At 56.6% G+C, this 16,206-nt stretch overlaps 2 protein-coding genes across 3 annotated transcripts in view; both read left to right on the top strand.

Moving 5' to 3' along the window:
• Positions 1 to 5,074, top strand: part of TTLL8 (tubulin tyrosine ligase like 8) — a 30,134-nt gene extending 25,060 nt beyond the window's left edge. Inside the window, exon 14 of the mRNA XM_023221613.2 lies at positions 4,835 to 5,074. Coding sequence (XP_023077381.1) covers positions 4,835 to 4,842 — 8 coding nt within the window. The 3' untranslated portion in view covers positions 4,843 to 5,074. The remainder of the gene's footprint in view (positions 1 to 4,834) is intronic.
• A 5,786-nt stretch (positions 5,075 to 10,860) lies between these two features.
• Positions 10,861 to 16,206, top strand: part of IL17REL (interleukin 17 receptor E like) — a 19,629-nt gene continuing 14,283 nt past the window's right edge. The window contains exons 1-3 of one of the 2 annotated variants that reach the window (XM_023221617.2): positions 10,861 to 10,975; positions 14,324 to 14,404; positions 14,758 to 14,785. Coding sequence is in view for 1 of the 2 variants with exons in the window: in XM_031934580.1 (XP_031790440.1) it covers positions 10,874 to 10,975; positions 14,758 to 14,785 (130 nt within the window). In the remaining variant the exon portion in view is untranslated. The remainder of the gene's footprint in view (positions 10,976 to 14,323; positions 14,405 to 14,757; positions 14,786 to 16,206) is intronic. The other variant, XM_031934580.1, reaches the window with a different exon arrangement.

The following is a 16,206-nucleotide window of genomic DNA, read 5'->3' as shown; positions in this document are numbered from 1 at the left end:
GTGTCTGACCCTCCGCTCAGAGGTGGCGGCTGTGCAGAGTGGCAGGTGTGCACCCTTTGTTGGTGAAGAACAGTACTGCATTGCACACGTGTGCCAGAGCCCGCCTGGTCCCCTGCTGACAGACAGCTGCCTTGCTTCCAGTGTAGGACTGTGATAAATGAAGCTGCTCTGATCATCCCGTGCCAGCCGTTACAGGGACATGTGCCTTTGTCTGTCTTGGCCATATGTCCAAGAGTTTCACCACTAGGTCATGGAGGATGCTTGGGTTTTGCTTTAGAAGAAACTTCCAGTTTCCAATGTGGTTGTGGTGTTTTGCACTCCCACCCACCACGTGAGAGTCCTGGTTGCCCCACATCCTTGCCAACACTGGGTATTGTCAGGTTGTGTTTTTAACCAGTCTGGTAGGTGTATGGGTATCTCATCATGGTTTTAACTCGTGTTTTTCAGGTGACCAGCTGTGCTGAGCACTTTGTTCATTAGCCATTCAGATATTTTGCTTTGCAAAATGCCTTACTAAGTCTTTTTACCGTTGTAAAATTAGGTTGCTTGTCTTTGGTTCGTTACTAAGAGTGGTTTTTATATATTCTTTATATTTATTTATTTATGTATTTATTTATTTATGTATTTATTTATTTATTTTTGAGACAGAGTCTGACTCTGTCGCCCAGGCTGGAGTGCAACGGCGTGATCTCGGCTCACTGCAACCTCTGCCTCTGGGGTTCTAAGTGATTCTCCTGCTGCAGCCTCCCGAGCAGCTGGAATTATAGGCATGCACCACCATGCCCAGCTAATTTTGTATTTTTAGTAGAGACGGGATTTCACCATGTTGGGCAGGCTGGTCTCAAACTCCCGACCTCAGGTGCTGGGATTATAGCCCTGAGTCCCTGCGCCAGGCCTCTTCTGTATATTTATTTGTCAGATATGCACAATGGGACTGTTTCCTCCCAGTCTGTGGTTTGCCTTTTTGCTTTCTTAGTGATTCCTTTATTTTTGGAGTTTTGCTAATTTGTTTTTTTTTTTTTTATTTCTGTGGGTGCCCCGTAGGTGTATATATTTGTGGATTACATGAGATAGGATGATGCAGACATGCAATGTGTAATAATCGCTCAGGGTAAACAGGGTGTCCAGCCCCTCAGGCATTTAGATGCTCTTCTGTGATTCCTTCTACGAGCTTTGTGGTTTTGACTTTCACATTTTGGTCAATGATGCATCTTGAGTGAATTTTTGTGTATGGTGTTGTAAAAGCCAGTGATACAAATGGGCTCATTCTTGTCCTACACAACTAATTCAGAATCAAGGGGCAAGGGGAAAAAACACTCAGAACATAACCTGGCACCTGCTCCAAAAATTAAACATTTCACGAGCCCTGCACCTAAAATAGCCCATGTAATCCAAAGACAGTTTTATCTGTGAGCTGCTGAAACAACCTGCTGGGACACTCAAAGTACCTTCACCCACGCCATCATTCACCAGTCAGAGCCCCACAAGTCTCCTGGTGCTTACTGGTCTTACTAGTGAGCTCGCTTGTGAAACAACACAGAGCATTTCTCTAAGAAAACTCTCAACCTTCTCTTGGTTCTTCAGACATAGTGAGATCACCCCATCTGTGTGTATGCCCTGAATTGCATTCTTGCTTCCTAAATAAAATGTTAAATTTAGATTTTCCTGTGGCGGTCCAGTTGTTCCAGCACCATCATCAAAAAGACCATCCTTCCTCCCGCTGAATTACTTTGGCATCTTCGTCAAAAACAGACTCTCTTGAAGGAATTCTGGATTATTTATGCTGTTTCAACAATCTATTTACCTATCCTTATATCAATACCATACTGTCTTTGAAGTTTTCAAATATGATAGTGGGCCGGGTGCGGTGGTTCATGCCTGTAACCCCAGCACTTTGGGAGGCCGAGTGGTAGGCACCTGTAATCCCAGCTACTGAGGAGGCTGAGGCAGGAGAGTTGCTTGAACCCAGGAAGCAGAGGTTGCAGTGAGCTGAGATCGTGCCATTGCACTCCAGCCTGGGTGACAGAGAGAGACTCCACCTCAAAAACAAAGCACAAAACAAAACCAAATATGGTAGTGTACTTTTTCCAACTTTGTTTCTTCTTCAAAATTGTGTTGGCTACTCTATGTCATTTGAATGGTTTTGTTGTTGTGGTTGTTGTCTGTCTGTTTCTTTTGAGACAGAATCTCACACAGTCGCTGGGGCTGGAGTGCAGTGATGTGATCTCAGCTTACTGCAACCTCCGCCTCCTGAGTTCAAGTGATTCTCCTGCCCCAGCCTCCCAAGTAGCTGGGATTACAGGCGCCCACCACCACGCCTGGCTAAATTTTTGCATTTTTAGTAGAGATGGGGTTTCACTATGTTGCCCAGGCTGGTCTCGAACTCCTGACCTTGTGATCTGCCTGCCTTGGCCTCCCAAAGTGCTGGGATTACAGGCGTGAGCCACCGCACCTGGCCTGAATTTTCATGTTAAGTATTTATTTATTTATTTATTTTGAGACGGAGTCTCACTTTGTCACCAGGCTGGAGTGCAGTGGTGCGATCTTGGCTCACTGCAATCTCCGCCTCCCAGCTGGGTTCAAGCGATTCTCCTGCCTCAGCCTCCTGGGTAGCTGGGATGACAGGCACGTGCCACCACGCCCAGCTAATTTTTCTGTATTTTTAGTAGAGACAGGGTTTCACCATGTTGTCCAGGACGGTCTCGATCTCCTGAACTTGTGATCCACCCGCCTCGGCCTCCCAAAGTGCTGGGATTACAGGCATGAGCCACCGCGTCCAGTCTCATGTTAAGTTTAAAAAAGACCTGCTAGGATGTTTATTGAGATTGCATTAAATCTATAGATCGTTTTGGGGAGAATTGATATCTTACAATATCGAGGTTTCTGATCCCTGCACATGATGTATCTCAACATTTATTTAGGTATTTTTCAGTTTCTCCAAGCAATATTATTGCATAGTTTTCATTACATTTATTCCTAGGTATTTGATGGATTTTTGATACTTTTATAAGTATATTTTACCAATACATTTTGATACTTTAATTAATAGTATTTGAAATTTTATTTTTCCAATTGTTTGTTGCTAAAATGTGGGAAATGCAATGGTTTTTGTACATGGACACTGTGTCCCAATGTGTTGATAAATTCACCTCTTGGTTCTGGCAATTTGTAGATGCCTTTGGGTTTTCTAGAAAGTCACATCACCTGTAAATAAATTCCATTTTGCTTCTTCCCTTATGATCTTTATGCCGTTTGTGTCTTATACTTGCTGCTCCACACCTGCATGGACCTGCAGTGGTAAGAGGGGGCAGGAGTCTATTCACTGCGACAAGGGATGCCAGGTTTTCATCAACGCATGGCGTCAGGTGCAGGAGTGCACATCAGATGGAGGACTGCGCATCATTAGATGGTTGTTAGTTGCTTTAGGTGGTTAATTTTTGTAAATGTTTCTTGGTGCAAATAATGTGCGGTTCTGAAACTGTTCAGCCTCATGAGTTCGACCAGATTTGTTTATTGTGTTGTTGACATATTTCATTTTCTTCGTCTGCTTATCAGTTACTAAGCAAAGTATGATAAGAATCTTGGAGATGCATATAATTCTGTCAGTTCTTGCTTTAGAGTTTTCAGATTGTTACTCATTTTATTTTGGTGAGGACTTTCCTGGTATGTTTTTCTTTCATCACTATATAAGCTTATGTTTTACATATTCCTCTGCATAAAATTCTGGACTGCCAATGTTTAATCTTTTAACCAGTGCATGTAACATTTACGTTTAATGTAACCATGTACATGGATTCTGTGGTGATCGATTCTGCTTAAGAAATCACTGCAAAGCAGAGCTGCTGACAAAGCAAACATTTATCCTCCACGTTTTCTGTGGCTCAGGAATCTGAGAAGGGCTCATTGGCATGGCGCTGCTTCAGGGATGCTCCTGAGGCTCAGTTCCAGTGTCAACTGAGGCAGCCTCATCTGAAGGTTCACCTGGGGCTGCGGACCCACCTCCCTGATGGTGCACCCCCCATCAGTCCCTCCCACGTGCACCTTCCACAGGGCTGCTTGAGTGTCCTCACAGCATGGCAGCTGGCTTCCTCCAGTGAGTGATTCAAGAGAGACCACTAGAGTCATGAGGTCTTTATGACCTCACCCGAGACATCACATAGCCCTGCTGCTCCTATATTCTACTGGCCACGTCTCCAAGCCTGATCCAGACAGGAGGGGAGCACACGTGCATGACTTCCTGGGGATGAGGATCACTGCGGGCTGCCTTGGAGCCTGAGGACCACAGTGTCTACCATCTGATTTCATTTAACTTTTGTTGATCTCATCTATTCTGTGTTCCTTTTTCTCTCTGTTCTTGCCTTAGTTTTCACTGATGCTTCTTCTCTCATTTTTGTTTTTCCTTCTTCTGGTTTGGAGGTTACAGACTCTGTTTCTAGTGTTTTACTAACTGCCTACAAATTACTCATTGCACGTTTAACTTACCAAAATCTAAAGTGAAGGAAGTCACACTTATACCCACCTGACCATACATCGACTTTGAAGCCTGGAAAATTGAAGTCCCTGCTCCCTCTGACTTACTGCTATTGCTGTCCGTCTGTTTAATAATGTTTTTAACAGTCTACTGGGCGTGATTATCATCATCGCTTGCACAGCCCGTGGTTTTTAGATTTACTACATACATGCCTCTTTGCCCTTCACTCTTCCTGAGTGTCAGACTTCCAACCACGTTCATTCTGAACCACTTTCATTCTGCTCAAGACAGTGTCCCTTAGGGAGGCGCCAGTGGTGGGACACTCGGATGAGTTTTTGGTCTGTCAATATCTCTTCCACACAGGTTCATGACAGAGTCAGATTCTCTGCGGCAGGAGGCCAGGTTGCAGCCACTCTACCACTGAACACTGAATATGTCTTTCCACTGTCTTGTCTTTGCTGTGGCTCTCGGAAAATCGGCAGAGTCAGCCATCATTCTGCAAGGGGAGCTGTCAATTCTACCTGCCAGCTTTTAAGACTGTTTTAATACGATATCTGAGTGTTCAATTTGATTTTTACTTATTCGATCTGGAATTTGAATGTCTTTGATGTGTGTGCTGGTGTCATTATTCAATTATGGACTCTGTCAGCCATTATGTCTTTAAATATTGCCTCCACCCCGTTCTGTCTCCTTCCCTTTGGAACACAAACTAAATGTTTGCTAAGCCTTCTCTCTCTCCCGGTATCTTTTAATCTCCCACTTCTTTGATTTATTTAGCTGCCTGTGCTGCATTCTAAAAATGTCTCCTCACCTGTCTTCCAGCTCATTTAAGGATGCTATCAACCCATTGAAGTTTTAATTTCTAAGTTTTCATTTTTAGAAGTTCTACTTTTTAATAAAATTATTTGACCTTTTTTCTTTTTCTGTTTTTTTTTTTTTTTTTTTTGAGACAGGATCTCACTCTGTCACCCAGGCTGGAGTGCAGTGGTGCAGTCACAGCCTCCAACTGCAGCCTCCAACTCTTGGGCTCAAGCGATCCTCTCACTTCAGCCTCCTGAGTAGCTGGGACCACAGGTGTGCACCACGCCCAGCTGTTTTTGATTCACCCTGGCACCCAGCTGTTTGGGGCTGCCACATTGCTGGGGGCATGGGGTGTCTTCTGTCACCACACTCCAGGGCCTTGGGACCCAGAGCTCCAGGTGGCCCTGGTGGTGAAGCCTCAGAGTGAGGATCTTCGGGGCTGGGTACCTTTCAGAGCGCCCTCTCCTTGGCTCACTCACCTTCCCTGGCCTGGACCTGGTCCTCCCTTACCTGGTTGCCTGCTGCTTTTGCTCGCTTTTGTGATGCTTTTCCAGTCTTATGCCCCTATTTGGTGGTTTTCCCTGGAAGGACTGGTCTGGGTCCCAGACTGACTGCCAGGTACTGAGTGTACCCCATGAGCTTTAGTGGCTCCCCAGAGCCTGCTGACGCCCCATAGTGAGTCTCACCCCAGCCCCGGCCTCCATACATGGTTGGGGCCCAGGCCTTGGGCCTCCCCTCCCTCAGCAGGGTCCAGGCCCCACACCAGCTCTCGGCTAGCTCATGCATGCTCCATTAATCACGCACAGACACACAGAGAGCTGCAGCCACCCCGGTGGCTCCCATCAGGCCCTGGGTGCCTGGGGGACAAGACCCTGCCCCACAGTGCTGCCTGGCCTGCTGCACTGGGCCACCCTTGCAGACTTGACCTCTCAGTCCTGTGCCTGGCCTCCCTGCGTCTCTCTGCTGGGATGAGAGCCCTGGGGAGTAGGAGCTGCTCCCACCGCATTCTTCCTGCGGCTCATGCCCTGCTTGTGCCATGCGGGTCCTAGCCTGTCCCGCAGGCCAGGCTGGCCCAGCCCTTCCGAGGTTCCTGGAAGCCGAGGACTGCTTTGCATAGGCACTGGGGGCTCTCCCCACTCAGACCCCCAGGAAGAGTGACTCAGCCTGGGGCCCAGAGTTTGCTGTTGGCGGTGGGTGCCCCAGCGGGGTGGTGCCTGCACTTCTGGGCTGGGCTGTGGCTGCTTGGGAACCTTTAGCCCCGGAGGCTGGGAAAACCAGGGAGTCCCCGCTTCGCCCCACATCCCTACCCCACCCTGGGACTCCTCCTCTCCCTCCCCCACCAGCTATAGCTGCAGCAAACATGCAGACTGGACTTACCCTAGCCCTTCCTGGCCTGGGAAACCTGAAGTTTGACTCACCGGCCCCAGTACATGGGGGACGGGGCTTAGCACCGGCTCACCCCACTGAGAAGGGCTGGCCAGAGCCATGGGACAGCCCCAGGGCAAGGGCAGCGGCTGGAGGCGAGTGAGAGCCAGGCCAAGGCCCCAGCCTCTCTGTGAAAAGGATGTGCGGTGGTCACACCTGCCAGCCTTGCTTGTCCTGTGACGCTCCAAGGAACTGTGTGAAAGTTCTTGAAAAGCAGCAGCTCCCATGCAGGGGGTGACCTCGCTGAGTGGCCAGCCCCGCAGTGGACGGCACCTACCTGCTCTCGCCCATCATGGCTGCCGCCTCTGAGTCCATGCAGGAGGGGGCACGGACTGCTGCCACTTCTGAGTCCATGCAGGAGGGGCACGGACTGCAGCCACCTGGCAGACCACGGGCACCGCATGGGACGGCTGGCCTGGGGCGTGCTTCTTCCAGCAGCTCCTGGCATCAGAACAGCCCATGCGCCCTGGTGAGGTCTGACCACAGGTTGTGGGCAGCAAGGCAGCAAGTCTTCTAGCTCCACTGGGAGCCCCAGCCCAGGTCCACTTCGAAGGTGCCAGCGTGACCAGATGGCCTGCACCCGGTGCAGCCTCTCGTGGGGACAGGGCTCGGTGGCTCCTGGGGCACCCCTAGTCTTAATACTCCCACCTCCCTCCTGAGCCCTCCAGCCGCTGACCCATCCTGGGACTCTGGGGCTGGCCTAGCGCACTGCTGGCCCCTGTCTGCAGGCACCGCCCTGTGCCCACCACCCACTTGGTCCCGGCCCAGTGGGGACAGGTCCTCAGCACCAGGCGTCTGAGCCCTAGCCCAGGCACAGCAGAGCAGGAGGAGTTGGGGTGGGCACTGATCTTCTCCAAATGCCCTGGTGGGTTGGGTCCTTCTAGGCAGGACTCGCCTGGGAGAGGCTGATGAGCTAGAGGCAGAGCTGGACTGCCCCTCTGGGGTGGCGGGCCGGGCAGAGGGGTGTTACAGAGGGTGAGGGGGGTGGAGAAGGGGACCATCTATCCGCAGAGCCTTCATCCTGGAGGCAGGAGGCCCCACTCCCGCCCCCCGGCCCGCGTTTGAGTGGAGGTCTTGGTTTTCCAAAAGCTGGGGGAAGCATGTGGGCTCCATGCAGGAGCGAGCTGGGAGCCCCCTGGGGCTGGACTCCCCGCCTGGGCCGGTCTTGCAGGTGATGAGAATGGCCCTGGGGGGCCTGCAGGGGGGCGTGGCCTTGAGGGGCGTGGGCGTCGCCTGTCGGTGGGTGTGGATTGAGGGAGGGGTGGACGCCTTCTGGCGGCCTGGGGACGAGGTCAAGGAGCACTAGGCGCAATCAGGGGGCCTGGGGCGCAGTCGGGGATGGGCTGGGGTAGGAGGGCACAGGGGCGAGGTTTGAGGGGTCTGTGGGCTCAGGGTCTGTGGACGCAATCCAGGGTTCCCGGGGCGTGTGGGACGGTCAGGGGACTGGAGGAGCGGTGGTGGGGGTGCGGGGCCTGGGGACGCTGGTGGAGGAAGGCGCTGTTGGGGGTGGGGGGTCCCCGGGCGCGCCGGGCGGGCGGGTGCTGTCGGGGCGGAGGGAGGCGCGGCCGGGGGGATGTGGGGCCGGCGCACGCGGTCTCAGCGCCCCTCCCTCCCCAGGGCTGCCGAGGGACCCCCGAGGGCCGCCCTGCCTCGTGTGCCGCGGGCTGCTGCCGCCCGCCTGGCCCTGCAAGCGCTGCCGCTCGTTCCGCGCCGCGGTCCTGCAGGGCGCGTCCTTCGTGCCGCTCGGCGGGCGGAGCTGCAGCCCGCGGACCCCGTGAGTCGGGACCGGCGCTGGGACCAGGACAACGACCCGGAGCCACGCGCGTCTTTGTGGAAACCTGCGCGGTGCTGAGGCCGAGAACACAGCGCTGTTGTGGAGAACCCGCGTCCTCGCCGTGTTTTTCTTGGGAGCCCCGCGCCCAGCACCCCCGCGCCCGCTCCGGCCCCTCGGAGCCCTCTGGGGAAGGCTCCAGCCCGGATCCCAGGCAGACGCTGGTTCGTTCCTTCCCGCGTTCGTCCGACGAGTCTCGGCGCCGCCAGGGTCTCCGCACCCCGTTTCCTCCCACCTGGTGCCCAGCGCGGGCGCGGAGGGAGCCCTCGGGGTTGGACCCTCAGAGCCCTTCGCCGTTGGGCTTCTGGGCGCACGGATGGTCAGTGGGCCATGTGGCCGTGCTGCCCTGGGGACCCAGACTTGCAAGGACCCCATCCCCACCCCAGGCCTCCTCCAGCTGCGGTGGGTGATTTCGGTGGCCGGGGCCTGCCCAGGAGCCCGTGGCCTGGCTCTTCATGGATGCTGAGCAGGGCCAATCCCCCAGCCCTCAGAGACAGGGCGGGAGCCCCCTGACCTCAGGCTGGAGAGGCTGGCCCCACTGTCCTTCCCTGGGCCTTGGGACCAGCGCCAGCCACATCCCGTGGGCCGTCCCCACAGGAGGTCACCGGCTACTGGCCACCTGCAGCCCCTGCCTGCATCATGGCACGCTGGGATATGGCGCCTTCAGGCCATGCGTGTGTGGTGGTGGGGGCCTGTCCCACAGAGGCCTGGAGAGAGGTTTGGGTGTGAGTGGGCCCACGGGGGAGGGACATTTGTCCTTTCCCAACGATCCTGCTGGTCGTGCCCATGGACATCGTCTGGGACACCCCTGCCACAGTACAGCAGCCCCCATCGTCCCCTGGTATAAGGAGGGCTGGAGGCCAGGCTGAGGGGCAAGGCCCCGCTGAAGTATCCGTCTTACACCCCAGCCAGCCTGGGATGGGGGATGACAGTGGCCCGTCCTGGGCCGCCCCCAAACCTGCCTGCCTGCTGCTGACCACCCTGTGGTATGGAGGCTGGCACTGGCCACTCTCTCCAGGGTGCCGTGGCCACAGGCACGCTGCTGCAGGGGGTGGGCTCAGCCCCATTTACTCTGCCCAGCAGTGACCGCATAAGTTCCAGCCCATGGAGGGCTCTAGGCCAGGTGGGGGCAGGGTCGAGGTGCTGGCCCAGGAGGCAGGGAGGTGGGCAGTGGGGTTGGCGGGAGGGAGGGAGGACTTCACGGTCATAGCAGGTCCAGGCCGCCTTCCCTCCCCTGGGACCGAGCCCCAGAGCTTGCTTCCCAAGCTCACTCCTGACTACCCGAGCCCACAGTGTGAGGCCCATGGCCTCTCCCAGCCTGCGGGTGGTGCCGCCCTCCACACCTGGGGAGTCCTGTGGGTATTCCAGGTAGAACACCCCGGCTAGACACTCCCAGGCTCTCCAGCTATTGACTCCCTCCATCCCCCCAACCACACGCAGAAGCCTCTGTGCTGCCTGGCTGCAGCGTAGAGATTGAGCTGGACATAGGGACTCTGGGTCTGTCCAGGAAGGGAGGAGCCAGGAGGAGCCCAGAACTACACCCTGGTTCTCTCCAACCCCCTGCCCTGGCTGGAGGCAAATGGGAAGCAGTAAGCTTCTGCCCAGAAACTTTCCTATGCATTTGATGCTCCAAAAAAGAAGAGGACATGGAACAGCTCCCTGAGCAGAAGCCGGGCCCCAGACTTTCCAGCCTCAGGGGCTGCTCTCTGGAATGGGGGATCTCACAGTGAGGACCACACAGGGGAGGTGCTTTTTGTATCTTGAGGGGAGGTGGAGGCCAGGGACTTGGGTGGAGTCTCAGGTCCCAGGAGAGGGCTCTCCCTTAGGGACTGGAGCTGAAGCCAGGGGCTCTGGGGTGCGAGTGCCCAAGACAGATTCTGCCCCTCTGCCAGCCCAGCCAGCTTTCCAGGGCCCTTGTCTACCATCCTGGCCTCACGCACGCCTGCAGGGAGTGCACACAGGTGGCAGCATATCCCACTGGCCTGGAGCCATCTCTGCTCCAGTGGCCGCCCTGTGGGGAACCCCATTAGGGCGTCCTCAGACCCCAAAGGCCCCAAGGTTTCTGGATGCTTCCTTTGGAAACCTAGAAACTCCACAAGTGTCTGGCCACAGTCTCTCGGCCCCAGACGGTGGAGAGTCTCTGAGCTGCTGTCTGTGAAGCGAGCCCTGTTTTGCCGGGAGGGGAGTGTCCCTCTCGCTCTGCTGTGAGGAGCAGCCTCCAATCCTCTGTTTGTCTTTGGGGCTGGAGCTGCAGGGTCATCCTGGAGCCGCTGCCACAGGGCGCCCTGCAAACTTACCCCACTCACATCCACGCTCACCAGTGGGAGCTGTCACTGCACAGCCAGATGCTGGCTGGGCAAGCACTCGCGTTCCTGGGCCTGACCTGGGGCACTTTCCAGAGCCTGGCCATCCCCCGGATTACAGAATGTGGCCTCTCCTGTTCTCAGGTATGCTCCTGCCTCCTCCTAGGCCCCTACACTGTGGCAGATAAGGCCCTGGTTTCTCCTCAGGTGGGTCTGGCCTGATGCCCTCAGCACATCAACAGGGAAGGGGTTGCAGGGGCCCGGGGCGGGGGGGGGGCGGCCAGGTGGCCACGAAGGCAGCGCTGGTGAAAGGAGGCTGGAAGACCCAGCCTGACCCTTCCGAGCTGCTTCGGGAAGTGTTTGCTGGAAGCTCAAGGCAGGGTGAGCCCACCTCGGACCCACCTGTGACCTCCAAGGAGGCTGTGTTAGAATCTAGGGCAGCCCACAAGCCCATCCGGGACTCCCACCCCACCCCCTGCAGCTGCTCTGAGCCATCGGAACCGCAGCACCTGGGCTTGTGTAGACACCTGCCAAGGAAACACTCGGGGAATGTGCTGAGAGTGAGGTGTTGGCAGTGGAGGTGCCTGGGTTGGGAGCCTGGGGCCGGGGGTGTGGGGTGGGGAGGTCTTGCTGCAGGGCTCGCTGACTCAGCCTTACAGGAGAGGGCGCTTCATCAGCACCTGCAGCAAGAAGTGTACCCCGCGTCCCAGGAAGGGGCGCCGGTGCCCAAGGCTGGCCGAGGCACAGTGGGGACACAGGCACGGAAAGAGCACAGAAGGTGTCCCAGAAAGGGAGGACTCGCTGAGGACCTGCTGGTTGCACCGTTCCTGGCATGGGGACAGCAGAGAGCAAGATGTGTCTTTAGGGCGGTGGCCTGGTTACCTCAGGGGACACTTGTGGGACACCCAGCAGCTCTGCAGGGCCTGAGATGGGTCCAGCAGAGGGCTCAGCTCAGGGAGGGGAGCCGTGGGTACGGGGGCTGGAGTGCTGGGTGCCGTGGGCAGGCTCAGATCCACGGGGCATTCGTGGAACAAGGAAGAAAGCAGGCTGGGATGTGTGGGAACCGGTGGGAGCGGGGGAGATGGAGGGGTTCAGGTCGGAGGGGGGTGCACAGATCCCACCCTGCAGTGAAGATGCAAACCAGGGAGGGGGCAGGCCTGGGGATTCTGGCCAGGAGGGGAAAAGAGAAGTGAGAGATGAGACCTCAGAGTCAACTTTTGCCTGGGAGGAAAGGGTCCCTGAGTTGGGAGACCTGGGGGAAGGCGGCCTTGACGTGCAAGCTGGAAAGCTTTGCTGAGGCGGCTGCGGGGTGTGCAGGCAGCCTCCCGGTGGGAGGGGTGATGGGGCTGTCTACGCTGGGACGGGCCGGTGATCCTGGGGAATGTGTGGGGACCAAGACTAGGGGCAGGGGCTGAGGCGGGTGGAAGAGGCGAGGAAGGAGGGGAAGTGCTGGAGGGGAGGGGACAGCAGGGGTTTGGCCGGGCTGAGGGAGGGTCTCATGGAAGATGGGGTGGGGAGGGCCGAGCAGGAGCAGGAGGGGTCGAGGGGTGAGAGGAGGAGCGGGAAGCTGGAGGTGGGTTGTAGGGGCGCTGCCTGGGCAGCCTTGGACAGGGAGGTGGATGCGAGGGGGCGCAGGAGCCCCTGCTCGCGGGGAGAAGCCAGGTACGGGAGGCCGGCGCTAAAGCCGCGCCCCGGGGGGAACCCGGGCGGGTGAGGGCGGGAAGCTGGACCCGATGCAGGGGAGTTTGAGCCGCTTGGGGCCGCGAGCTGCTGACCTGGGGGTTCCCTACAGACCGCCCCCAAGGCCGGCCGCTGGGAAGCCCCGAGAAGCACGACGGAAAACCCCGTGTGGGGGAGGCGCCCAGGGCCCAGGCTCAGCCCTCCCCCCGCCCCCCCACCTTCCCCGCAGCCGCCCAGGTCCCGCTTCCCGTGGCCCGCGGGGGAGGGGAGGGGCGGGGCAGAGCCGTGCGAAGTCCTGCGCCCTGACAGCGGCCTCTCCTGCAGCCCCGGACACTCGGGCATCTCCAGCCCACCCCGGCCTCCGAGCCCCCAGGGATTCTTTCTCTCCTGGAGTTGGAGGCGGGGAGTCCAGGCCACAGTGGGCGCCCGGAGGGGCTTCGGGGCACCTGGTGGGAGGCAGGGAGGGCCGGGGACCCCCGCCACTGCCCCCCGCAGTTCCGCAGAGGTGGCCTCACTGGGCCTCCCAGCGCTGCCTCCGGCGCTCCCTTTGTGCCCGGGCTGGTCTGGGCTGCCGTCGCCTGCCCACCTGAGGCCTGCTCGGATCACGTTCCCCAGAGGCTGTCCCAGGTGAGCCTGGCCCCTTTTGCCTGGGCAGAGCCCTCAGCAGCCTGGGGTCAGCTCCGCCAGCCCCTCGTTTGAGGCCCTGCTCCCCACCAGGGGCCGAGGCCGTGGCTTCCATCAGGACGCTGAGTCCAGCCTGCACTCCGCCCAAGGGCAGCGCGTTTCGTGGCCATGGCGGGCCATGGCGGGCGGAGGAGGGTCACGCAGGGCAGTCTCTGCGGAGTTACTGGGGTGGTTGGCAAATGGGTGGAGACAGTGGGGTGAGAACGAAGACTCGGAGGCCATCTGCAGGGTGGGGACCTGGCCTGGACCCTGGAACAGAAAACAGCTCACTAGGAGCACACGATTCCACACTAGACTGAGTGTCACTCGCTGCCGCCCACCCATGTGGCTCCCCAGGTTTTGCAAATGCCCCGGAAACTGTTGAGATGAGGGAATCCTGGGTAAACTCTCTGTAAAACTAAACGTATTCCAAAATAAAAAATATTTAGAAAGGTGTAGCCACCGGTAACACCCGCTCCACAATTCAAGGAACAGAAGTGGGCCGAGTTTTATTTTTCCATGTTCCACCCGGGCTAGGAGCGGAAGTCCAGGTCTCCATCTGGAGCTCCCCCAACCGCTACCCCACCTGGACAGCCTGGGCTTCCCCGTCCGGTCAGTAGAGGGTCAGCTTTTTTCAAGAATGGAGCGGCTGTGTTGACCACAGGATGCACAGTCCAGCGCCCCAGCTCAGTGGCCGCCCCCAGGGGGCCTGGACTCTGGGGGTCCTGCCCTGCTTTGAGGGTGCCAGTGCCACCCTGTGCTCCCTCAGCTCCCACGCCTTTGGCGCTGGGGTGCCGGGCACCTCCTGCCTCACCCACAGGCTGTCTGGGAGCAGCCTGTCCCACAGGACTCTTCTGCCCCCAGGAACCTGGCCACAAGTCCTCATGCCCCTCTTTGGGCACCCTTGGTCAGGTTGGGCTGGGGATGATAACAAATCAGGAGTGCAGCTTGGACCCGGACCATCCAGGGTCTGTTCACCGCACTGCATGCCTCCGCCCCCCACCACCAGCTCAGCCTCACTTCCTTCCAGGTCCATGAAATTGACCTCTACGAGGCCCCCCAAGCACCCCTTGGATTTATAACCTGAACCCCCCACACTCTCCAGACCCCTCTTGCTGCCTCTGTTATTTTCCCACCTCTTTATTTTAGTTGCATAAAATATAAGTTGCGGATTTCCCAGGTTTCAGCTTGTTCTGTTTCCCCCTTCTCGGAATGTGAGCTCCTGGAGAGGCAGGGATGGTTCAGTTTTCCTCTGTTCATGAGTCCCAGCACCTAAGCAAGCCTGGCGCATAGTAGGTGCTCTCCTAAGCAAGCCTGGCGTGTAGTGGGTGCTCTGCTAGTGTCCACTTAACAAACGCACAAGTGGTTGGGGGAGCTGGGGCCTGAGGGTCCACAGAGATTCAGACCACACTGTTTACTAAGTGACCGCCACATGCCAGCCTTGGGCCAGGCCCCTGACACTGAGGAGGAGCCGGGATTGAGGGCAGCCCAGGATCCCCAGGAGTGAGGGACAGGGCAGGAGCAGGACGGGCTGGGGAGGGGGTGCCCTTAGTCACTCACCCCTCTCACTGTTCTGTCCCCAGGGCTTTACCTGCAGGAGCCACAGGAACCGTGAGTACATCTCAGCCCTGGGGGTTGCTCAGGGCCTGGACTCCCCACCCCAGGCTACCAGGGCCACTTTGTCCACCGTGGCAGGCAGGTCTGTCCTGCACTGTCCCCAGCAGCTGGGGTTCCCTTCTGGGCAGGGCAAACCACCATCGCTCACCGATGTGTGTGTGACCCTGGCCACACCCAGGCGAGGCCGCCCTGGCTCCTGGCCAGAGGTGGGTCTGCCAGACAGAGTCCCACGTCTCCACTTAATGCACAATGCCTCTGCCTCGTTGCGTTCCAAACCCGTGGCCCGGTTGACCGCCCAGCAGCAGTAGCTGGAAAACCCCATCTCTTCTAGCAAAGTTTTTTCCCTGTGTAAAGTGATCCCTACTGGGCCTTTAACAACTACCTTGATTTTCTTTGTAAACAGCGTATCTATTTATAAAAGGACTCTGAGTGATGCAGACGCTATAAGGAAGAAAGTTAAAGCTCAATGAAAAGCCTCCATGTAGAAATAAACAGTACTTACCTAGACCAACATTGCTCTGGGCATTTTGGTGTTTTTTTTTTTTTTTCTTAGTTTTGATTTTTATAAGAATAGACATGAGGTCTTCCTATCTTTGGTTAGTCAACCAAATCCAGGCTATGCTCAAACTCCTGGGCTCAAGCGATCCTCCTGCCTCAGCCTCCCAAAGTGCTGGGATTATGGGCATGAGCCACCGTGCCTGGCCTGTTCTAGACATTTGTGTAGCCAAATATACAGATATTTGCAGGATAAACAGATAAAAATTATTTTATAGAAATGAAATTACCTTATGTCATTTAAAGTATTTTATTTATTTTTACTTGAATTTAACAGAAAAATAGATGGCTAAACTTTAATTAAATGTTTCTTTGCCTCAAGGACCTCTAAGTTTGGGGAGGAGATTAGACCAGCCTGATCCCAGCGCAAGGATGAAATGCGAATTCACAAAGTGGACGATATTAACAAACAAACAACAAATGCAAAGCATGGCCAACGCAGTGGTCACACCTGTAATCCCAGCACTGTGGGAGGCCGAGGCGGGCAGATCACCTGATGTCAGGAGATCGAGACCAGCCTGGCCAACACGGTGAAACCCTGTCTCTACTAAGAATACAAAAAAAGAGGCGGGGCATGGTGGCTCACGCCTGTAATTCCAGCACTTTGGGAGGCCGAGGCGGGCAGATCACGAGGTCAGGAGATCGAGACCATCCTGGCTAACATGGTGAAACTCCGTCTCTACTAAAAATACAAAAAAAAACTAGCTGGGCGAGGTGGCGGGCGCCTGTAGTCTCAGCTACTCGGGAGGCTAAGGCAGGAGAATGGCGTGAACCCGGGAGGCGGAGCTTGCAGTGAGCCGAGATTGTGCCACTGCACTCCAGCCTGGGCGACAGAGTGAGACTCCATCTCAAAAAAAAAA

This window comes from Piliocolobus tephrosceles, chromosome 19 (assembly GCF_002776525.5).
Source record: "Piliocolobus tephrosceles isolate RC106 chromosome 19, ASM277652v3, whole genome shotgun sequence".
Classification (NCBI taxonomy): Eukaryota; Metazoa; Chordata; class Mammalia; order Primates; family Cercopithecidae; genus Piliocolobus; species Piliocolobus tephrosceles.
This window is presented reverse-complemented; position numbering and strand designations above follow the sequence as displayed.